Raw genomic sequence first — 25,500 nt, 5'->3', positions numbered from 1 at the left:
GCAATATCTTAAATGCTGTTTTTCAATTGCAATGCGACCACTATCCTTCTGTACTGTATTGCACTGTTCTTACATACTTGGGCCTATAAATCAAGTGATTAGGCTCTTTGGAAAGCTGTGGGTCTGTAGTTTTGCATGGAATAACTGTATCTAGTGCAGAGACAGCATTGCAGAGGCAAGAATATAGTTTTTATTTTTCCCGTATATACCATCTTTTATTTTATTTTTTTTATTTTTTTTTAAAGCAAATTTGGCTTTATATACTGCCATTAGCAAACAGCAAACTGCACATCCAGAAGGGCATTTATTGCCGTGGGGGATTTCAATAATTCTAACCTCAATCTGTACTCCTCAAGTTCTATCAACATGTCACCTGCCTGACCAAAGGGGACAGAATCTTGGACCAGGTATACACTAACATCCACATATAACCACTTTTTTTTTTTTTTTTACAAAATTATGATTGAATGATTGCGGATTTATTTAGTTATTAATTGTAGCGGATCAACTAATATATGTTAATTAAAAGAACTAATCTCACCTTTCAAGGAATGAATAATTTTTCTGCACTGAATGGGTGTGAGCAGATGTTTGATGTCATCTTCTTGAATAAACTGCAGATCATCTGGTCCTTCAACACCTACTTTCACCAACTCATTGACTAAAGTTTCAAGCTTTGCTTCATCTAGCTGTGGTAGCACGGCCTGTATTGCTTCTCAATGGAGTCCATTACTCATTCTTCTGAAACACAGAATGATGCAGACCAACACGATTAAGACCAAATTGATTATATACAAAAAGAGGGTAATAATCTGCAAGGTTCTCTACAGGCTGTTGGCTTTCCACAGCCTGACAAGGGTGTGGCACTGAACTTTCTTTTTATTTCTTTTTTTTTTTTTTTTTTTGCTCGAAGTAGTGATGGTAAAGTTACTTACTGATTTTCTGGAAGTCCCGATAAGCAGTCTGTGAAGGATCCGCGATTCCAAGATGGAAACTCCGGCAGAGGCCACGGGTGGGAAAAATACATTAACGTTAAAGCCTGTGAAAACGTCTCCGTCGGAGCTCTCACGGAAACGTTTTTGCTGAATTCCTCTCAGGCAAAAAGTGAAAGATATCAACACAAAGACGAAAACAAAATAAATAACTTTACAACCACAAGACAAATCCGTGTATAAAGAAACGTAAATTTGAGTAATATTCTGTTATTAACGGAGCTTAACGTTAACGGCTGCGAAGACATCTCCGTCGGAGCTCTCACGGAAACGTTGTCGCTGAATTCCTCTCAGGCAAAAAGTTAAAGAAATCAACACAAAGACGAAAACAAAACAAATACAAGACAAAGCCGTGTGTAAAGAAACTTAGATTTGAGAATTAACGGAACTTGTCTGTCACTGACGACGAGTCAGAAATTCAAGTGCTGCTGCCTCTTTCGCGCTTTTTTCCCCCACAGATTCTAGATCGTTCTAGACTGGGTAAACTCCGCCCACTCTGGCGCTTTGATTTCGCCAAACAGCTCTGGAAACTTGCACCTTTATCTCGCCTGCTTCCGAAGAAAAAAATATATATAACACTGATGTTTGTAAAATAAAAATCCCATGGTACATATTTATGAGTTAACCAGACAGCCCCAATTTTGGCAAGTAATGCACATGACATAGCCTACCCAAAATAAAAAGGCTGCTGCTCATAAGTCATTCTGAATAGACACATAACCAACATATATTTACAAAGCTTGAGAGTTTTGGCTCAAGTTCAAAACTCAAAATTAATCAGATGTTATTAATATTGAGAGATATATAAGCTCAAAAATAAAAACAACAAATATTAAGATTATATTTATTAAATGTATACAATATTTAAATATTAATATACATAATTATGTGAATATACTATTGCAACTTATAACCAATGGTCATGCTTCAGTTCAAATCTGAGGATGATATCTCAAAAAATTATGCGTTTATGAAGCCTATATTGTTAGACCATGTCTGCGGAGACTTTGGAGAAGTTTAAGATAAGGCTTATCAAATATTTTATTGCCCTGTTAACACCCATTTACACCCAAACACCCATTTACAGTCACAAAACAAACAAACAAACAAACAAAAAATATTCTTGGAATCTTATGTGAATTCTTTAAAAAAAATATATTGTATGGAATAGAAACCTGCAGCAGGTGCATCAGAGTACAAGTTACATGACACATTTTAATTGATTAATATTACACTTTTACTTAAAGCTCACCATCGAGTATTTACATCATATTCCGGTGATGAATTATGAACAACAATAATCTGCCGTCCATGTGAAAGGGGTACAAAGAAAGATATGATAAAAAAAAGGAAAATTACAGTAGTTTACTTTACTATTTACAGTACTATAGTGGCTAAATTGTGATTTTTTTACAGTAATGCATTGACTACTGTGATTTCAACTGTAATGCTTGGACTACTGTGATTTTTACAGTCTTACTGTAAACTTTACAATATTTTACTGTAAAAATCTTATACAGTAATGTTACTGTGAAATCGACAGTAAATAACTGTAGATTTCACAGCCATTTTTTACAGTGTCCAGTCTGGCTTATATTGTGAAATGAGCTAAAAGCATAGAGAGCACTAAAGTTATAAATACTTTTCTTGTAAAAACCAAATAATAACGTGTGTTAGAGTCTAATGAGTCTAATTAATGAGGCTAATAAAAGTGTAAATGTACAGTAGACAATTAATGACATCTATGTACACTGGGGTGGTATTTTTTCGAAAGGTACAAATATTTAGGTACTAGAATGTGCACTTCAGCTAATATGTACATTTATGGTTCTTATATGCACCTTTAGGGATAAATAATAGTCCTTTTTGAAAGGGTGCTGCCACAGTGACAGCTTTAGAGAATGTATACAGTGACCAGTAAAATGTTGTGTACACTTAAGCCAAAGTTAAAAATTAATAAAAGAAAGGTTGTTGTGCTGTCCTCTATTTATTTTCAAATGTATTAAATTAGAATATATATTTCAATTATATATACACCACTGGTCTGTCACAAAGAAATTAATATTCTTATTCAGCAAGGATGCATTACATTGATCAAGTGACAGTAAAGCCATTTATAATGTTACAAAAGATTTTAATTTTAAATAAATGTGGTTCTTTTCATCAATGAATCCAGAAAAAATATTGCAAAAGAATAGAAAAGAAAAAATGTATCACAAATTTCCACAAAAAATAGTTTTCAAGATTGATAACAATAAGAAATGTTTCTTGAACACCAAGTACAGTAAGCATACAGTATTAGAATGATTTTGATGTATTATGTGATGCTGATGACTGGAGTAATTGCTGCTGAAAATTCAGCTTTTTTGTCACAGCAATAAATTACATTGAAAAAATATAAAATATTTATTTTAAATTGTAAAAATATTTCACATATGATTATTTTACTGTATTTTCTGAACACGTAAATGCACTTCTGGCATGCATAAGATACTTCTTTTAAAAAAAAGAATACCCCAAATATTTGAAAGGTAGTAGTTTGTGAAGTTTAATATTTGATCTTGTAAGTAATTCATTTTTGTGTTCAGCTTGAGTGTCAAATTTTTTCAGGGGCCACTGTATGTATACAACGATGAGGGATTCCTGTTTTGTTATACTTAAAGGAAATTGCCCTAGATGTAAAAGTTTAACATCATGTCATTCCAAACCTGTATGACTTTTGGAGAAAATAAAAGAAGACTTGAGGTCCAAACAACACTGGACCTCATTGACTTTCAACAAATGGACAAAAAAAAAAGGAAATTTTTCAAATGTGTTCTACACAAGCAAAGAAATGCATACAGGTTTGAACGACATACATGACACACTTTTTGGTTAAGTTTAAAAGCATGCATATGTGTTTTACGTGCATGCTGTGTTTTATATAGTCATGCATCATTGTACAACAGTGAAGAAAATAGAGAGTCATAGAGAAACATGCATGTCTCTATCCACACACACAGACAAGCACACACCTCCTGGAGTCTCTGCCCTGTAGACAGGTTTACTCATCCCATCCTTATTCTCTGCACTCATCTTGAGAAAATGCAGGACTCCAGGCTCTAAAACAACACAACATGCACATGAGAGCCCGAAATAGTGCTCAAGTACTCAATGTGTGTCTCTAGCTTTTAATTTAATAAATAAATGAATTTCACTCTTACCTACGTCCTCTAGTAACTCTGACCGTCTGTCCTTGTCGACAGTGACGAAGCGCAGTGATTTCATGGACTTCCCATAGCCGATGCTGTAGCTGTCAACAGGCTGTCCATCCAGCTCACTGGGTGGATCCCACGTGACCTTTAACCCCTTATCCACCGAGGTCAGCTTCACATTGCGTGGCGGCAGTGGCTTAGAACCTGGGAGAGAGTACAGTCTGGTGAGTTCGTTATTGCAAGATTGCAGTTTCTAAGTTCAGCAAATCAAGAATTAACTATCTTATAAGCTACTATTAGACTAAGTATGGGATATTGAGGGTGACTGTCACAAAATATATCCCAAATCATGACCACAAAATTAATCGAAGAGTGCATGAATGCATGCGATTATGTGATTGACCAATCAGAATTACGTAATGTAGAGGGCCATCTATCAAGGCAAAATGAAACGAAATTGTAAACTTAGCATGAATATTCGCTTAGTGGGAGTCATAGTGTTTAATGTAGAGCTGTTGTATAAATTAACTTCCTTATGGCTTAAACAAGAGAAACAAGAGCTATAGCCCTCAGTTAATTCAACTGGAAACTGTCTGAAATTCTTTAGTGTGCTCAGGCTGTTTTTATAACCCTATAGAGAAAATGTCTCATCACTGTGCCGGTTTACCTTACAACAGTATGACCCTGGCATAAATTCAAGTGAGAGATTCTATCTCTTATCATTTATTTAAGTGTACATTGACATGTGACTCTCGGTCACTGCTTTATAATGTAATATTGGCAATGGAACATCTCTCCACATAATCTGGAACCACATCACACGTCATTGCACTTACAACTAACACACACACACACACAGACCACAGAAACTTCAGTCTGTGACTTGGCCCATATAAAAATTTATGAGGTAGGGTGGGTTCACATTTTGATTAAATCAAGACTTGTTAGAAATAAGAATAAGATCTTTCTCCAAAAATAAACATTTTATACTGGAGGAAACTAACCGAGGCTCATATTATGAAGTGGACATCACCTAGATCAGTGGTTCTCAAATTTGGGTAACTCTGCAGTGAGTAATAAAAGATAATTAACTGTGATTCCAGAAGTTTTAAGAACTGTTCCTCAATTAATCAGTTAAAACAACAGCTACTGAGCAGGCAAACAAAAATGTAATTAATAAAAATAATAGTAATTATGTCAGTTTTTTATTGTATTTTGGAAAATAAATATACTTCTTTAAATAAAAAAAAATGGTTGTGACTATATAAAAGCACAGACTGGTGATATTGTCTCTAAAGATGTTGAGGGTATGAAGAAATTTTCACTAAACCCCTGGTAAAGTGGATGACTGCTTTTTTATATTATTAATGTCAGATAAGGACATTCTTTCATGTTTCCATTCTTTTCTCAAACATTGTTTTTTTTTTAATTAAAACAAATAATGTATTGCTTTTAATTTGCAGTAATAGCTGGAAATGTTACAAATTGACTTCATGACAGCTATTAAAAAATAAACGTTGTAATTTTTAACCCATTCTAACTGATGTTTCCAAGACTATCACAATTTGCTAACGCAATTCTGACATCGATGTAAGCCAGTTAGATTGACGACATATTTCCATCAGCAGAATTAGCAAATCAGTGTTCAATAAATCACAGAAAAAATCTAATATTTAGATTAGCAAGGCATGAATCACATGTACATACTTAAAACAAATGTAAGATTGTTGGAATGTGGGAACTGTCAGCTGTCCTGAAACTCTTTCATAGTGGCCCTTGGCCATTGTCCATTCCTTTATTAGGAAGGTGAAAGTAAATGCCCTGTGGTCCTGTTGTCAGTTCTTTTAGAAAGACCTGTAGGGCAAGCACCTGCTGCTCTGACATCATTTTCTCAGTGAAAGGCATTCATAAACTCTCACAAACATACTCTTTGCTTATTATTTTCATTCAGGTGCCTGGAGGACATTCACACAAATGCAAGAAAGTATTTAGAGTGTATTATTGTTTGAGTCAACAATAGCTTAGTGCTTTTAGATAGACCGCCTGAGATACAAAATACCCAGGTGTTTTATAAGAGGGAATCTGATGATAGACAATGCTCAAGCACCTGAGTGACAGGTTGAGCGTGGGCATTGTGCCAGCTACTATAGCACACTCACTTATCGACAGATTCTAAACCCTCCAGCCTTGCCTAGGTCAATCAAAGGCTTTCCGCAAATTCCTTGGTTAATATCTGAGCAAGATTAAATTCCAGTAGCTGGTCGGGGCATGATTCTTCGCTTCCTCTCACTCTCTGGCAGAGCTCTTACCTCACAACATAAGCTCATTCTTACCGGAATATCAACAGACTTGATGTTAAAGTCCCACGGTTGTGGAACAAAACCCTGAGACTCATTCCTTCCAATATATATTTTATCTGTCAAGCAGATGTCTGGAACGGTTTTGAAGCTGCAGTTGGGCACCATTCTAAGATCTAGAAGGTTTTTTTTTTCTTTCTTTGTTTTACTGTCTACATCATATCTGAGCAGGTGGGGGCTTCAAGGTTTAGTTGTGTTGAATGTATTTTGTTTTGTTGAAGATGGAGAGAAGAGGAAAAGAGAAGAATACTGGATAAAATGCAGCTGCTGATGGCAGTCCCAGGCAGCACTGGGGTGACCTCATTTAAAGAACATTTCCAAAACACTTTGAAAGAGCAAGTGAGAAATAAAAGACCCGTTGTAACGTGGCAGCTAAAACAGCTCAGTAGGACTTAGCTACCACTATTCTCATCCAAGAATCCTCTGCTCCACTGCATTCTCCTCAGAATTAGTTGGGACAGGCAGAGTGAAAGAAAGATGTGGAGGGAGAGAAAATGTGGCTAAAATTTATTTGAAGAGCTGTAAGCAAATGAATGTCTAAAACATCTGTGACCTTTTAAAGAGGTTAACTGTACTTCCTGTCCTGGCCCTAATGTGATAAAACATTTACTAAGAACTGCACTTACATCCCATCTATCTATCTATCTATCTATCTATCTATCTATCTATCTATCTATCTATCTATCTATCTATCTATCTATCTATCTATCTATCTATCTATCTATCTATCTATCTATCTATCTATCTATCTGTCTGTCTGTCTGTCTGTCTGTCTGTCTGTCTGTCTGTCTGTCACTCTGTCTGTCTGTCTGTCTGTCTGTCTGTCACTCTTTCGGTCTGTCTGTCTGTCTGTCACTCTATCTGTCACTCTATCTGTCACTCTATCTGTCACTCTGTCTGTCACTCTGTCTGTCTGTCTGTCTGTCTGTCTCTCTGTCTGTCACTCTATCTGTCACTCTATCTGTCACTCTGTCTGTCTGTCTGTCTGTATAGGGAATCCAATCAGGATATATAGATTTTTAAACGCACACAAACTCTACTAAATGAGCTACAGAAATTAATTACAAAGGTGACATTAGCATCAGTCGATGTTGTACAGTAAGTATTAGTCTCGTACATGTAGACATGTAGACATACATATGATCACCTTATTTGAAACTGATTCAAATGGATAAAAAATGGACTTGATTTAAAAAAAAAAAAAAAAAATATATATATATATATATATATATATATATATATATATATATATATATATATATATAATTTGTGCACCTGCCTGTGGCTTAGCTGTTCAATCAGCTGTTCAGTCTTGCCCATCATGCATTATTAGTGCTGGAAATGTTTAAATAAATAACAAAAACAGGACTTAAACGTCCAGATTCACAAACCGCAGGTGGTTAATTCAAGCCATTGGTCATAAGTGCTTTGAAATAATCTTTAAAGTACAAGATGACAGCATCATTACAGAAAGCCCTGGCAATTATAAGCTAGACAAAATATATTACTTTAAACGATTTACTTTTAAAATCTAAAATTAAATTATACATAATTTGAATAAAATACAAAGCTTGATTTTGTGAATTATAGAGATAAGCAGATTGACCTACCCGACAGTAGTGGGCTCTGGGTGCAGAGTGTGACCAGGAGCCCGAGAAGAGCTCGTGCCCGTGCAGGAGACATTGCAGACAGTGCTTCAGTATCACGGCAATCCGCTACACTGAGGGAAGCAAGGTTATGGGATGCTCGGATGCTCCGCTGCCAGCTACCGTCAGTCTGTGCGCTCTTTCCCAAACGTTGTCTCCCTCTTCTGGGGACGAATGGGACTTGGGGCTACCCAGATATTTCCAGAACAAGGCGATGGAAAGTATTTGGAAACACTTACTCTCCTGTAGAACTCACTAGTGCTCTGTTTATTTTTATAACGTGTTTACCCAAACCTTATTCTGTATACTCGTGGTAACACTTACGCTACTGTAGTGTAATTTATATTCAGTTCTAAAATTATAGATAATACATTCTATGTCTACATTCAACTTGGAATTCGCCTACAAACTGAAGCAATCTCACTAAGCTAATTCTAAACTGAATGCTTATATATATATTATACCTCGAAAATGTCCTGTAAATTATTTATATTTGTACACATATACGCAGAACCTGATTTTACCAAGTGAGACTTGTTCCTGTGACAACATCTTTGTTGTCCCTAACACAACATTGTGATTACAGTTTTTCTCAGTCACTTTGGTGCATTTTTCAAAACAGAAATGAAATTTTCAAAACTACTTGTACAACCTCCACATCATCTAGTCATTAATACACATCATAAAACCAGTTTCTCATTATTTTGAACAAGTTGCGATTGCTATTGTACATTCATGCAATTGATTACGCACATTTATCTGCGGTTTCCTACATTATCAGTTGCTAATGTCATGTTGCTCAAAATGTATTATACAGTTTTCTGTGCAATAGTCTTACCCCCCAAAACATCTAGTCTTTAGTTCATCGTATAAGTCATTAAATGCAAAATGGTTAATCTAGTTGTCATAAACTGCCAAGCACACTTTTTATTTGTATTTTTACACACTATTATTAGATGTTTTGTCAATTTGGCATGAATTGTGCAAGTGAATCTTGACTAATGAAGAGAATGTAGATGATAAACCAATGATAAACCATTTCTCTGAAATAGCTCAAAGGTTCATCTCATGAATCTTCAGTAGGAAAGCTTATACTGTATAGACAAAGGACAACACAAGAGTTACAAATTCTGAAAATGGAATTATTTTCATCTTTGTTCCCATATTTCCTTTTCTATATCACAATGGCATTGTAAAAGTATTTTTTATTTTTTTATTTTTTTGGTCAGACCACTAGTACGTAAAAGTGTAACTGGGAATTCTATCCAGTCTCTTTCAATCAACATCCCACAAACAGTAATGTGTAAATGTGTAGTTTTGAAATGGATATATGGCATACATAAGCATATGGCAAACTGTTCAATACAGTAGTTTACATCAGAACATCCCTCCACTGTTAAATTGACAACATGACTAAGCAATTTGACTGTCTTATCCGTAAACTATGACACAAGGACTTGACATTCTGATGGCACTGACATGTTCATTGACACAGATATTTATTTTTGAGAGATGAACTAAGGATTTTGAGCAAGAGACTGGCTTTTGCAGGTCATCCATTGTGTTTTGATATCTGTACGAGTTGTTTTGAGAAATGCACTTACTGTTTTGCAAATCTCAAGAATGATTAGAGAAATGTACCAAAGCGACTGAGAAAAACTGTAATCAGTAGGCTACTGTAGTGTAATTTATATTCAGTTCTAAAATTATAGATAATACATTCTATGTCTACATTCAATTTGGAATTCGCCTACAAACTGAAGCAATCTCACTAAGCAAATTCTAATCTGAATGATTATATATCTATTATACCTCGAAAATGTAAATTCTTTATATTTGTACACATATACGCAGAACCTGATTTTACCAAGTGAGACATGTTCCTGTGACAACATCTTTGTTGTCCCTGACACAACATTGTGATTAACCAATCAGATATGAAGAACCAGTTTATAGATTTTGTTAAGTTTAGGCTTAAAATCACTTTTTGGTGCTTGTACATCTGTGTCATTATCATTTCCTCTGATTTTAGGGATTACTCATGGTTAAGGTTAGGTAGGGATATGTTCAATACTGTAATATATTTTTGGAGTAAGATAAAACAACAAAACGTCAACCTAGCATTCGTTTTTATTAATAGCTAATCTGTCAAATTTACGCTAATATACAATATATCAAAACTATGATTTTGCCTTGAATAATAATAAATATAGTAAAAAGCGTTTTGGGTGTTATCTGGTTTCTGCAAAAATCCTTCTCTGATAAAGAGCTTTGACTGTGAGCGACTGCCCCCTGCTGGCGTCATCCGTCATCACACTGCGCTCGAGCGGAGTGGCGAGGCGCATCGCAGAGTGAAGAGAGTCTCGGAGCAGGAACTGACGAATGTACATGTGCGTATAGAAAAGCTAGCAACTGTAATTACTCTTTTCATGTTATTCCGCACAGAGGATGCAGTCTATACGATGAGAGGATTTTTCCCGGTTTTATGTAGCGAATAAAAACAGTTAGGGTATGATTTTATAAGAAGTTATGCAGCGTTGGTCAAGATTGATGCGCGTTCTTTGTGATAAAACATTTTTTATCTTATTATTGTCATTTTATTTTATCTTATTTTAAGCTAAAATGGCTTTAGTAGTGTACCTGAAGACTGTCACGGAGCTTCGTGGAAAGGGGGACCGCATCGCTAAAGTGACTTTCAGAGGTAGGCTATAGAGCAATATATAGTTTGTGTGCATCTGTATATTAAGTATCTTGTGTTATATATAGGTTTAATGTTATTTTATCCTGATATTTTTATCGTGCATTAGTGCGTAACTTGAGGTTCTGATGAAAAGTTATAGATATCCAGTTATTCTGAACCGGCATGTCTTTATCAAAGAACATGGAAGGCTTTTAATATCGCTTTAGATGATTGAAACCTACCTTGCTGGTATAAAAAAAAATCAACATTATTATCTCAGACACAAGCTTGAGCTGCTTTCTGGTTTCATTAAATGTGTAAATGTAGGGTCTCAGTTTTCACTGCAGTATTCTTTTATTCATCGTTAATTTCCAGCGATTAATTTTAATCAAATGGATAACTCAATAGGCTACTAAGATTCTTTTTTTAATTGTCTTCAATGCATCCAGAAGTATTGTTTAAAGTTTTAAACTGAGAAAAGTGAACCAAATTTGTTTTATCTCATTACTCCTTGTCTTATGAGGCTTGCCTCGAAAATCCATTAGATTTTATATCAGTTAAATGTGGCTCTAAAAACACTAAATATGAATGGCAAGATTTTTTTCTCCCGATTCTCTTTTTTTTCATCTGTATTTGTATTTCAGCACCTTGGACAGTTGCTCAGAGTTTATCTGACAATTATTTTCTTTCTCATAAAATGCCCTCTGTGTATGTGTGTGAGCAAGAAGGGTTGGGAGACAAATACAAATATACTGTATGTGTGAAGTTTTATGTGTTTCTAGCATATAAAAAGAACAATTACAGAAACACCTTAGTTAAATGGAACAGTAATTAGGTAGGACAAACAACATTTTATTGCTAAAAAAGGAAAGAAAAGAAGACCTGATGCATGTTATAGGAGTAAGCATCTTCAGGTATTAATAGGACTCTTTTTACTGAAGGATGTTTTGAAAGAAATGATGGTCAAGGTGACGGTCGTATTTTTCATATAATTTGATTGAGACACTTAAAATAATAGAAGTCATTTCTCTGTATGATCAATATGTTGTTATGTACCAATCCCCCCTCCCCCTCTCCGAGGGCAATGACTATTAGCTCTCTTGCCACCATTTCCTTCCCTCCCATTTTGGTCTTCCCCTAATGTTCAGCACCCTCAGTGTGCCGTGATCTAAGCTGTCTGGAACGGAAGGGCTCTACTGAGCGGTGTCCTGTTTCTCTGTGGGTTGCATAACTTAGATTGAGTACCTGAGAACAATGAAAAATCACATTAAAAATGTTTCATCAGAGAGAGAAAATTATGGAAAGTACAAAAATATTGTCTGTCAAACATTATAAGATGTGATTACTTTGGAATCTGAAATGTGAAAACTCCCCATGAAGACTGTACATTATTTAATAATAATCTATCAAGATTGTTCTTTTGCTTTACAGGCAGCACGTCAATTTTTATTAAGTCTTCATCCAGTTTATGCATGTTACATAAACTTTTATCTATGTCTTCTTGTTATTGTCGCCAAGGAAAGCATTTTTTAATCTAGGTTGTGAGCCTTGTGATTTTTGCCTGCAGTTATCTCTATTAAGGCATCAGTGCTGCACAATTCACAAAATATTCCGACTTTAAAGTTAAAAAAAGAAAAAGACAAAGAAAACCGCTTTATGATCTACAGCACTATGTATAGAGGGTAGAAAAGCTCCTGAACAGCCTCAGCCAGCAATGAGTTGGAGATGAGCTGCTGCTTGTTTCTCTGAGACTATAAGAGAACTTTGTTGTCTGTATTTTGAGATTACATAACTTGAACTCATTTCAAAACAACATATACAGATACATTAAATAATTCAGCCTAATATGACTTGTTTTACTTGTTTTACTTGTTTACGTGTACATTTATAGGATTTGACATTGCAGTCTTCATTATATCACACAATTTATATCACAGTTTTCTTATATATCGCACTGCTTTGATGCTGTGCTGCATATTGACCTTTAACCTTGTTTTCCTCCATGCAGGTCTTTCCTTCTTCTCTCGGGTACTGGAAAACTGCGAGGATGAAGCTCGGTTCGACCAGGTCAGGTTTTTCCCCTGCTGTCTCTCTAGCTTTGGCTATTATCTCAAGCATGTTCGAGTGTGACACTATAACGATGTTGACCTCAGAGCACCGACACATATATACGCTAAAGATTTGATTTCTCTTTCCCCAAGAGAGGATGTGGGGATGGAATCACACAAGGAATCAGCCTGCTCAACCGTGACCATACACATCACATTTAGCCCTGTGATTCCTATTAATGCTACAGACCCTCTGGCAAGAAACATATCAGTATGAAGTAGCAATAAGCCTGTGGACAAACCAGCTAAATTACTATTAGGCTAATACAGTTCTTTGAATGATCGCTCTCTTTGCTCCAGAATATTCCTTCAGGTCCAAGTCTCATGCATACATTTGAATAGCAGGTAAAGCTTTGTTACTTTGTAATACCTAAATATGATTTGAGAACATGTGCACATCATGCATTACTGTATTCCCCCCCCCCCCATTAATATTTTCTGATCTTGCAGGAATTAGGAGGTTTTTATTTGCATTGATAATAACTGCTGGATAAGTATTTTTAAAATAAACCTGTATATCCTCATCATGTGTCCTAATAGTAGGCAGAAGTCAATTCTGTTTTGCTGTCAGTTGTGCCAGGGACTCCCACACTAGTGTTAGCTTCATCTCACCTTTGGAGTTTTTTTTCTTTTTTTCTTTTTTTCAGTGCAGCAAACAGCAAGTATTATGAAAATGCTTTTTTAATTCTATTTAAAAACGAAGTGCTGCTTCCTTTCTTGCTGGTTGGTCCTTTTCTATGTTAATATGGAAGGCAGACAAGAAGAGAGAAAGAAAGTGACTCATAGTGAGTAAAGCAATAAAAAAATAAAAACATTGAGATTATCTGAATGTAGAAGAATAAAGCTGATTTTTTTTTTCTGCTAAGTGGTGACAATATTTAGTTTTATCTTGCTTTCATATATGCCCCATAATCTTTCCAGTTGAACTCCAGCCTTTAAATTTCCTTTCAATCTCTCACTCATACTTTTGTGGTAATAGTTTAATCATTACTGGGAAGTTAGAGAGGGTCAGTATACCCTTCAAAACTACTGAACTCACTCGCCACTTATGATTACATCACAGCTCTTATATCAAAAATACGGTTCAGAGAACACTCCTAATACTGTAGGACATGCTGTGTCTCTCACTTCTATTTTCTCTTTTATTTAAAAGCATGTTTGTGTTTGGCACATGCATTGTTTTTTCATTCAGGTTTGTCAGGCAGGCCTGATCAGGTTTCATATTCATCAGAAGTAATATGAGTTTTAGTGTACTATACCAACACTGACATTTACCGAATACAGGACATAAACAGAAAGTAAACAGATATTATTAAAAAAAAAGGTGTTTGTGTACATTTTCTGTTGACCATGACAGCCTTTATTCATCATTTGAAGATCAATGACGATCAAATAGCAATATAACTGGGTATATATTCAGGCACAATGAGTGCTGCATAAATTGCATTCAGCACATAAATTGTCATAATATACTCACCCTCATGTCATTCCAGACCCATTGCTTAATGCAATATTTTATTGTACTTTTTGATGCAATAAAGTTTTGATTGTGTGGTCTTTCAATGTTGGGACAGAAGTCTTTCGGGTTTCATTAATATATGTGTTTTGAAGGTCCTAAAGTCTTATGGGGTTGAAAAACATTAGGTTTTTTTAATATTTGGGTTGACTGTTTTTTAATTGAATTTTCCTTACGTCTCTACTAACATATTTGTTCTGAAGTTCTGCTTCTCTTATTTGGTCATGTATCCCACCACTTGTTTTCTAACAGTCTTACTATCTCTTACTACTAGAACAACTAAACTCAGCAGCCCTGTTTTCTAATCCTGCTATGTGCAGCTGAGTACACCTTTCAGGGCTATTGTACTCATTGTACACTCAAATAGACTATTCATTTGAATCAGAAAGGACCCAGACATAGTTTATGCATGAGCAATTATCTTTTTATCTTCAACAAGCTCACAGACACTGAAAAAACAAAACATAAATCATGTATCCTGCTTCAGGCCAGCAACCTGATGTGACTGTGATGGACAGGCAATGTTACAAGCAGATGCTTGCTGCAGCTACGTGCTAAATTGCCCTTCTTCACATAAGCTTTGCAGAAGTGCTTGTCTTTAAAACATTGAATTTATCTTCAGGAGTTCAGCCACGGCTGCTGATATGAACATTAGTTGCTTGCACTGGTTAAGGCGCATCTTGTGGTGGATGAAACTTTAGTGGATAGAATATCCAGTTCAGACATACAGATTTAGATTCTGTTGCTTGTACTTTAGCATTTTAATGTGAAACATATAAAAAGGGAGTGATTCATGGAGAAAGACTTTGCTGAATACTTTGTGGCAGGCAATTTCTTTGCAATCTTGTAATGTCTAAAAATGTTATTCTCAACCAGGGGAACGTGAACCCCAGGTAGTTCTTAAACAGCTTTCAAGGAGTGTTTGGAAAGACTTCATTTTGGTAGTCTTGTAAGTATTTTAACCTGTAAATCATAACTTTTAACTAGATATTTCATGTTTGTTCATGAGCTTCCATGCTATTTACATTCCAACATTGGTAGACTTATTGGTAGATGGTATAAACATGCCATCTGGATTTTATTATATAAATACATTTGCTGTTAGGTATTTCAGAGAAAGTTTCTCTGGATTGGCCCTTGTAGAAGACAAACAAGCTCAGATGTCTTATAATTTACAGAAAAAGCTATAGTGAGCTGTTTTTCTTTCACAGTGTCAATTATTTTTAATTTAAAAGTTAATGTTTCTTCTAACTTCTTTAATGAAAGTGAAGGAACATATTTGTGGTTTTATTTAGAAGAAAGGATACTTGAGCCTCGCTAACGGGGCTGTGGGGGTGCATAAAACAATAAATGCTGGGACACTATGTGCCACGACTAAAATATGGTCCTAGTAAAGTACATTTTCTGTGAATGCTAATGAGTGAATACTTGAAGTGATGACATAGTAGTACAGGAATACATCATATAACCAGAGGCAATAAAAGTATGTTTAAAAAATGAATGCTTGCCCCAAATCCTTTTTTGATTAAAAAATGTGTCTGCAAGAGATCATGAAGATGATATTATAGCACCACTGCAGCTGTTTGTATTAATGCATGCATATGCTTTAAAGGATGTTTATATGTGAAGACTGACAAACAGAATTTTCCCCTGCCTTATTACTCTCCCATGCATTTAACACTCTCTGCTGGTGCTTGTTATTGCTGAAACATGCAAAACTAGCCCCCACTAGTTCACATGCACTTCACAAAACTTCAGCTTTGCCTATCACACTTCATCAGTGTCTCAGTGAAGAAATAAGAGTTGCTTTCTCATTATGCTGATGGGGAATTGTCTCATCATGACCTGCAGATCTCATCTGATATGATCATTCTCCTAAATGGCCCAATGAAGCATTAAATTCCACCAACCTCTCTCGTTTGTCAGTTTAATTATTTTAACAGCTTTTTTTCTTCTTGAGTATAACAGTTTTCAGCCACATGCTTCTCACTGAAATGCGAAATGTTGACATTCCACATTAGATGCTGTGTTTTTAATTTTAATGTAAAATATTTCTAAATGTCTGAATTAAGTAATATTTTATTCTTTCAGCAGATACATCAAGATAAGCAGCTAAAATTGTATTCTATGTATAGTTTTTTTTTTGGGGGGGGGGGGGCATGCAATTAAAATTATAATTATTTTTTTATTTTATTGGATGCACCTTGACTTAAAAGACTTTAAAAGTTCAGATGAATTTTAATTAATTATTTTCCCCTGCTATCTGTGACCCAATCAGAACAATGTTGGGTTTTGTAGCAGTTGAGAACCATTGGTGTAAAATAGTCTTCTATAGGAAGGTGTGGATTCTGTTCATAGACAAATAAATGAACAAAAGTTCTGGTGACTTATTTTATCATTCAACAACAGGCTAGCATTTTGCATGTAACTATGTTATTGCCATACAGTACACAATCTGCATATACTATGCTTCTGGCTTCTGGCTTCTAACATTATTGTCCCCTGTCTTTAGAATTTGTAAAACAACATACAGGCATGTAAATACATGCGTCGTTTTCTAATGATGCTTGAGAGATTTAATGCCAAAGGAAAAGTGAAGATGTGAGCTTGCTGTGACTCATAAATGAGTGAGGTCACCTAGAGAAGTCTGCAGAGGGTGAGCTGTTTGAGGTGCTGCCGGACAAATTACACACTGTGAGGCCATATGGTGTAGAAAGGGAAGAGTGCAGAGGTAATGGTCTCATTAAATCATTCCAGATTACTGTGGTAAATCAAAACAATCTGTTTTTAATAAGCTAAATTAGCTGAGACTTGGGATTCTGAAATAAGTAATGTTGTAACTTCCTGGATTAATGTCAGGAAGTGACTTGTATGAAATATTACAGAGCTTGGAAGATAAATATGAACATAAAAGCTGAGAAATCAAGATAGCTCAAATAGCAAGAAGCTAGAAAAATAAGGGAGAAGAAGCAACCAAAATGTATGGTCTGTGAGAAAGAGACAGATAAACGTAGGAGAGGAGGAGAAAGAAAAGTGGAAGGGCAAGCGAGAGCGAGAAAGAAAAACACCAGGGGGCTTGATAGAGCAGGCTGATTAGAGATGCGGTTTGATGGCAGGACCAGTGCACATTGTAGTGAGGCATTGATTTCGCTGAAATTGTTGAGTGTTCATGTATCTTTCCATTATCTGAATCACAGACCAAAAAAGAGATAAGAAGTGATGGGGAGGGAAATATGGCATGTCAAAGCTTGTAATCCTTTGCCATTGAATAATTCACTCTCTTTGCATTTAAATGGTGAGGAGGCTCTTAGTTTCTTAGAGCTGAAATGCAAACTCAAATCATCTCACATCTTCACCATCAGCAGAGAGCTCATCTATTCACAGCTTATGTAAGAGGGGGAGGAGAGCCATGGGTTGGAAAAATGAAATGCAAGTAGGTAAAATTTGACTGAGGTTTGTATTAAAAGCAGGGTGCACGTTATTTGAGTGACTGTCCAAAGCAGAGGAAACAAGAATATTAATTCTTAAAAGAAAGATTCCTAAAGGGGTTTTTCACAATTATGCCATGGAAGAATCATTTTGGGAATCCCAAAGAACCTTTCAGTGAACAGTTCTTAAAATATATTTTTTTTTACTTAGTTTGAAGAACATTTAAAACATCTAAAAGGACCTTTAAATATATAAGTGTCACAGCAAAGGGTCTGAATACTTAGGACCATGTGATATTTCAGTTTTTTTTTCATTTTTAACACATCTGCAAAAATATCAACAATTCTGTGTTTTTCTGTCAATATGGGGTGCTGAGTGTACATAATGAGGAAAAAAAATAACTTAAAAGATTTTAGCAAATGGATGCAATATAACAAAGAGTGAAAAATTTAAGTTTCAATACCCTTTGCATATGAGCAATATCACTTAACTAGTGCAATGCAGCTGTATAAAGCCATCTCACGCCTACGAGTGTGGCATTGCATTTATACAACAGTTTGATGGCAGAAGTGTGTAAATAAAAAAGTGACAACAACTGAATGTCTTTAAAAGCTATCTTTTGTGCAGAACTACTTCCTTCTGTCAAGGATTAAAATCTCAGTTTGACAGTTTAACAGCTGAGCCCATGCCATGTTATTAACCCTTTCGAGTCGATTAACGCATATATGCGTTTTGAGTCATTTTCACCTGATAACCCCGAAAAGAACTTAAATTACACTCTCAGTTTTAATCGTACAGATAAGAGCAATACATCAATCGAATCTGTAAAGGGTCTAGTTTTTTTTGGATACAGACATAATAACAAAAAACCTTTGTGCACTCATAAAATAAATATAACAAACAAGGTGCGCTGTCTACAGTCTTTGTCTCCGCTGATCGTCATGTACAAACATTTCATTAAAATGAACTGTAACTCCGTGAATACTCAACGAAGAGACATGAGAGAGATATCTATAGAAAGCCTGGAATGTCTACTTTTAAACTAAACAAGTGCTGCCGAAAACAAATATTCTGAGATAAAGTAATCCATATGAAAACAACGCAATGTCTGTTTTTCATATCTCCGCTCATTATATCTAATGTGACCACGCCCCCGCGCTTAACGCGCTATTCAGATTCAAACTGAAGCGTGCGGCTTGAATACGCCCACACAGAAGAAAAGGCATTGAGACTGTTCTTCAAGTTTTTATTTTATTTTACTGTTTGCTTCGCGATGAGAGGACTAAGACATAATTCACCCCAAAAAGATGTGATGTGGTTGAGGATTTGAGAAATGGATTTCCTCAGAAAAAAGAATGAAGCACTTTATTCAGCAGAGATCATAAACATGAGTAAGTCTCTTTTTATTTATTTGTACTAGTTTTCACATAACGTGTAAACATTTTACTAGTTAGACTTTTTCCAAATACTTTTTCCAAACTATAATTCCTGACTAAATATATAATCAAGTGAAACATTATGAAGTTTCAATAACAATATACAATACTATACCATTCAAAAGCTTGATGTAAATAATATAAATGTGACAAATAGAGATAACTCTAACAAATGTAAAAACAATGCAGTTCTTTCGATTTATTCCCCCTAAAAAAAACTGAAAAATATAATCAGCTCTTTTCAACATAATAATAATAATAATAATAATAATGATGATAATAAATGGGGTTTATTTGGTAGAAAATAAGATCGTTAGAAAACGTCACTTTAGAACTATTAATGAAGGAATTTTGGTTGCCTCATTAAAAGCTTATTGTATTAATGTATTAAGTTCACTTTATTTTGTGGAATTAAGTATTGTGAGAGAAAGATGGACTGAGCAAGTGTGATTGCCTGCATCAGATACAGCTTTAACTCTTCAGCTAAATTTCATATTTTCATATTCATACCTTTTCATCTGTTAAAGGGATAGTTCACCTCTAAATGAAAATTACTCAACACACGCACACACACACACACACACACACACACACACACACACACACACACACACACACACACACACACACACACACACACACACACACACACACATATATATATATAGCTATATATATCAAACTTTCATCTCAGTATTATATCTTTCAAATGTATTATATACTGTATATAAGCGGACAGAAAAAAATGCTTCAAACAGGATTATTCACGGTTATTCCATAACCTGTCCTGAACTTATTTCTTAAAGATTTTATGTATAAACTGCATTTCAGGCATTTCTTTGAGGTTACACTTTAATGTAGAATTATATGAGCTTGGGTCTTGTCAAGCCATGTGACTCTACACATTGTCATTTTCTTAATCATCATTTGAAGTTTATTTTTCTTACCATATTTCCCATTTTAACCATGGATCTAAAAAATTTGGTGAAGTTTATGCTTAGAACACTATGTGAGAGAATGTGTCATGCTGTTTTTGTCCAATTAATTTGTATTTCCTGGGTTAATTAATCATGGTGGGGAACTGTGAACTAGTGTTACATCTTTGTGTTGATGAATGCAGCCTTCTTAAAAATATCTCTGAGCTGCAAATATTCTTATTTTTATAATCAGTAGCTTTATCACCCACAAAGATAATTCAGAAATATCCATCATCTGATTTGCATCTCTGGTCACAGTCACTTAAATTCCTTCTAATTTGTTCTCTTCACATGGCTGGCAGCATTTGTAAGGGGATTATTAATTATTGTAAAGGATTTGTTGCAACTTGACACAGGTTCCTTGTAATAATATTGTCTGTAATCATAGGTGCCAAACTGAATTATGCACAGCTATTTTCAAACAATATTTTGGTTGTTCATTAATAGGAATGCACCATATTTTGCGATGTCAATATTTTCATGTTATGGTTAACAACACGAAAAATGACAGAATAAAAAATGTATCTGTACCGTTTTATCCAAATAAATGAAAAATAAAGCTAAAAATTTAAATCAAACATTTGTAATGCTACAAAAGCATTAGGCATCACAACATTATAATGTACAGTAGGAAGATGAATTTGCTGAAGATATCATTTAACAGTGTTATTAAATTATTAATGTTTTTAAATATAGATTTTTAAGTAAACATTAAATTATGGCAGAGGTAATCTGATTATAAACAATATCCACGTATAACAATATCCACGTAAAGTGAAAAATTCTCTAATATCAGCAGATTATGGTCCTGCCATGTATTTTGCATCTCTATTCATTTATAATTGTGATGAGCCATAACATCCCATCCGACAATTTGAAGTATGGTTAAATATCTCATCTAAATATTTATCAGGTTAAAGAGATGACCCCCTTAATTCGTGCCCCTACTCTAAGAACCGCCTCTCACCCCAAGTTTTCTAATAAATGTACTTAAGGCCAAACGTACACAGGAGATTTTATGAGTGAGTTTAAAAGGAGCTCTCACTGCCAGTGTTCCTCCTTCTCCTATTGCTTATTCTTCTTCATATTTAACACTGTCTGTGGGAGTGAATATAGATTCTGCACTGGAGCTGGGGGATTTGAGGGGAAAGTCCTCTCTGCTTGGCTGGACTTTACCCCCTGGGTATTTGACTCAGACCATGAAGCTAAGCAAAGTGTACTTCCTGCAGTACTCCTTCAGCGACTCCTCTCTGTATACCTGTGCTAGAGTCTGTGCAGCTGCTCAAGTGCGAGTGGAGGCGGTTTAAGACCTCCAATAAATCTCACACACATCCTCCCTTCAGCCATTTGTGTTCGACATGACCTCAGAGTTTCCATACATGCCATATGACTCCTTTTGAGATCATCCCGTGTTACCGTGTTCCCGTTTTTTCCCCATTAAGTTTCACTTGGTTATGTTCTTAAATACGTTATTTCCTTGTATAAGCCTCATTTGCATAACACACTGACAGCACGCTTTAAATTATTTTAGGTGTAATGTATTATATGTGTGACTTTAAGCACAGTTGGATTTAAGGATTGTTGGATGTTTTTTTACACAATATTTCTGAGGTTAAAATGTACACAGTGCAATTTCCATGTAGACCGGAGTTTAATTTTAGATATGATTTCTCCCTATTTGCATTGGTTCATTGACTCATTTCTGCATACTGATGAAACTAGTGGCCTTATTATGTTGTATTTATTTTCATATTTGTTTCACTTGCCCTTTGTTACAGAGTTACTGTCGGTTTGCTCTTTAAAAGAAGGAAACAGGCAACAGGAAATGGGGGGGGGGGGGGTCTCACTACTTCTTTTCCATGATAATTTTTTACACCATACTTGGAGAAGAGAAACAAAGATCTCTGATATGCTTTTAATAGCACAATTAACAACTATGGGTAGTGTTGTTCAGTTATCACTCATCACTTCTTTAATTTTTCAAGACAAAATTTGGCTGTCGAATACATCTGTCACTCCTTAAATAAGCTAACTGTTCATAACAGGATTAAACAGAAGTGACAACCGCATTTACCTGCACATGACCTTGGTGACTTTTTAACCATAAAACAACAAATCTCATTTCCCTGGCAAGAGGATCCTGGCCAGTCTCAGCACTGCACTGATTCATTTGGCAAGAAACATTGTGTGCCCACAGCCTGGCAGTGGAGTACCGCTGTTCTCCATAATCGCAGTGAAACAGAATACCTCAGCAGCCCTCAGGGCATCCCGTTTGTCTGTATAGATCAGTGTGCCAGATGGAAGTCCATGTTCTGGGATCAGTAGAAAGTTAATGCATAATCCCACTGTTAAGAGCCCTAGTGCTAGAAAAGGCTCCTGCAGTGTCATAGATTGCAACAATTAGTTTAAAAGGGAATGCAAGTGGGACATCCTTCAATATCCTATATAGCAGCGGTTCTCAATTCCAGTCATTGTGATCCCCTGCTTCTTTTTGACACACCGGATTCAGATAATCAGCTTGTTAGAAGTGAGCTCCGTGCATGAACTGTCCCTACACAGTGATCATTGCTCCCTACTTCCTAAAATCTGTTGAAGTTTACCTCACTTCGGAACATTCATTCACAGATTTGCGCTGCGCAACGTCTTCGCACATGGACAAGTGTGACATCATATACCTCTGCAAATAAATACAATTTAAATTCATGACTCGCACACTTCAGTGCACTTTGAATGGATCATAAATGTATGTTTTGAACTCGAATCATGGTGGAATATCCTGTGATGTCCACATTGCAGGGCACTTACTTTTGAATATAAAAAACATCTTAAGCAATAAGAGAGACATACAAAATTTGCAGAGCAGGGGGGCACGAGGACTGGAATTGAGAACTGCTGCTATATAATATTCACAATGATCCATAATAAAGTTTGGGAAGTTAATGACAAATGAATGGAAAGTGACTAGAGTATTTAGATTGAAACTTGGTCATAATAGACAAAAGAGGTACATTAATAATATAAAAAGCACCATTTTAATTAACGGTTTATATATGTGAAAACGATCAAATCTGCCAGTTTCTACCTCTTGAGTGAAAAAAAAAAAAAAAAAAAAAAAAAAAACGTATTTCACAATTGCAACTTTATATCTCACAATATGACTATTTGTTATTTTAAACTATATCTAACAATTACCTTCTTTATATTGTAGTCTGAGGCATAAACAAGCTTCTGTAGATCCCCAAGCATGACAGAGTAACAATAACATTCAGCTGCTGATTTCCTCGTGTCATTATGAATTTCTTGCAGAATACTTACTTTTTCATTATTGGAATGCCAATAATGGTTCTGATTATTGGCTTGTTTTGGTTTGATATAATAAGAAATTATAGTCTAATAGTGCGGTGTGGTACTAGAGCTCTTTTGGATTTATATTATTCCAATGCAATGTGAACAATTATTAAGAAATTTGTCTTTGTTTGGTTTGTTTTCCAGGCCTTCCGTTGGCCAATTGGGAGTCAAGTGGATGGCAACGAGATGCTGGAGATCCAAGTGTTTAATTACAGCAAAGTCTTCACTAACAGGTATGAGAATTCATTTCATTTGCTATGCAACATCAGATCATCTAAAAAATGTTTATTGACACACATCTCGATATATTACATTTCAGAGGTTATGTTTATAAAATACAATATAATCAAGACATATACAAGAATTATAAAAAATTGAGTGAAGCAAGGCTATAAATAAAGCCTAAATACTTTCAATTTAACTCAAGTAATTAACATTCATGGCTTCAGCCTGTGGTCTCCAAACAATGGTTATTTAAATATTTTCTCTCAGACAAACTGAAGCTTGTTTGTTTTGCAGCAAGTCTTTGTTAGTTCCATCTGACCATATACGACCTTATAACTCATAATTGCTGAGCTCTTTTTGATGCTGGTTTCCATAATCATGCTGTTTTGACAGTCTAATAGCATGTGTAGACAATTTGACTTTCTGGTATTTTGAAGTTATTACACATGAAAACAGCTGCAGGGGTGAGGCCATCCTACTGCAGGGTTTGTGCTGTAAATCATTGATTGTATTTTATAAATTAAATATGTATTTATTTAAGTAAATTGTTTATCTCTCCTTACCTGCAACATTTGTATTTTGTCTAGAATTTTTAGATTTTAAAAATATTTTTTTAAAACAATGGTTTAAATGTTTCTTCAGGTTCATAAATAAATTAATGTTTAAGGTGTTATAATATTATTATAATGTTTTATTTTTTTCTAGTGATAGTATTAAAGCCATTTCAATGATAGTTTACTTCTTTTATTATAATGTAAATTCTAATTTACACTGAATGAGAGAGCAGACACAGGATAGAGGTCAGTAACTGTCAGTTACGGTTACAGCATTATCTAGAAACTTGCTGATGGAATGCAACGGGTTTTTTTTTTTGGGGTATGGGGGGTTTGTACCTGTATCTGTCAGTATTCACTCTGTGAAGTTTTCTCCCACACTGCTCTTTTTCTGAAGTAATGCTGTGGTGTGTTTCCATCCACTGTCTTCCTACAGTGGTGGTGGAATGGCTGACAGTCATTACTAGCTGTTCTCCACTAAATGACTGAGTGTAAATTCTGTGTCCTGAATGGTGTGACGCTCCTGCTGATGCAGACACCAGTGTGTGTAGGTGTATACAGTATATGGTGTATACTGTATATCCTCCTGATGTTTCTCTAGAATACATCAGATTCTAGATTGAGTTGAGATGTTAGGTTGAATTGGTGATAACAGATTCTCTGTTACTCTTGCTTGTGAGCGAATCTGATGTCTTTTCCGGTGTAAGTCAGTTCCATTTCAACAGATCTGGCTACATTGACGTGACTAAGTAAATCAACAGCTGCCGTGCATGGGCCCCAGTAGAAAAATCTACCATCACTATTAAGTTAATTTAATTATGGTGTGCAATCAATGGTCAGCACTTTGTTTTGTGTTATCTTAGGCATTGTTTTGAGTTCACATCTATTGTGGTCTCAGTGACACCTGTGATCACAATGTATGAGAAAAGCATTTGCTGAATAATTCACATGCCACCGTGCCATATGTCAACCATGCAGCTCATTAGCTATTGTATGTTTGTTATTTACAAATGTCATTTCTATTCATCATATGCATTA

General features: G+C 35.3%; 2 protein-coding genes across 10 annotated transcripts in view; one reads left to right on the top strand and one right to left on the bottom strand.

Annotated features, from left to right (window-relative positions):
• Positions 1 to 3,931: 3,931 nt before the first annotated feature.
• Positions 3,932 to 8,330, bottom strand: LOC113062726 (fibronectin type III domain-containing protein 1-like). Its single transcript, XM_026232689.1, has 3 exons — positions 8,154 to 8,330; positions 4,196 to 4,390; positions 3,932 to 4,093 (listed from the first exon to the last, which is right to left on the bottom strand). The coding sequence occupies exons 1-3, from the start codon at positions 8,224 to 8,226 to the stop codon at positions 3,957 to 3,959; spliced, it is 405 nt and encodes a 134-aa protein (XP_026088474.1). The 5' UTR covers positions 8,227 to 8,330; the 3' UTR covers positions 3,932 to 3,956.
• A 2,173-nt stretch (positions 8,331 to 10,503) lies between these two features.
• The window catches only part of LOC113062825 (otoferlin-like), a 46,956-nt gene continuing 31,959 nt past the window's right edge, over positions 10,504 to 25,500 (top strand). For 4 of the 9 annotated variants that reach the window (XM_026232836.1, XM_026232833.1, XM_026232837.1 and 1 more), the window contains exons 1-3: positions 10,533 to 10,890; positions 12,878 to 12,936; positions 23,828 to 23,916. In XM_026232836.1, the coding sequence (XP_026088621.1) occupies positions 10,812 to 10,890; positions 12,878 to 12,936; positions 23,828 to 23,916 (227 nt within the window). In that variant the 5' untranslated portion in view covers positions 10,533 to 10,811. Of the gene's footprint in view, positions 10,891 to 12,877; positions 12,937 to 23,827; positions 23,917 to 25,500 lie in introns of all 9 variants that reach the window. The other 5 variants (XM_026232834.1, XM_026232828.1, XM_026232831.1 and 2 more) reach the window with 3 other exon arrangements.

Source organism: Carassius auratus, chromosome 45 (genome assembly GCF_003368295.1).
Source record: "Carassius auratus strain Wakin chromosome 45, ASM336829v1, whole genome shotgun sequence".
NCBI classification, from domain to species: Eukaryota; Metazoa; Chordata; class Actinopteri; order Cypriniformes; family Cyprinidae; genus Carassius; species Carassius auratus.
This window is presented reverse-complemented; position numbering and strand designations above follow the sequence as displayed.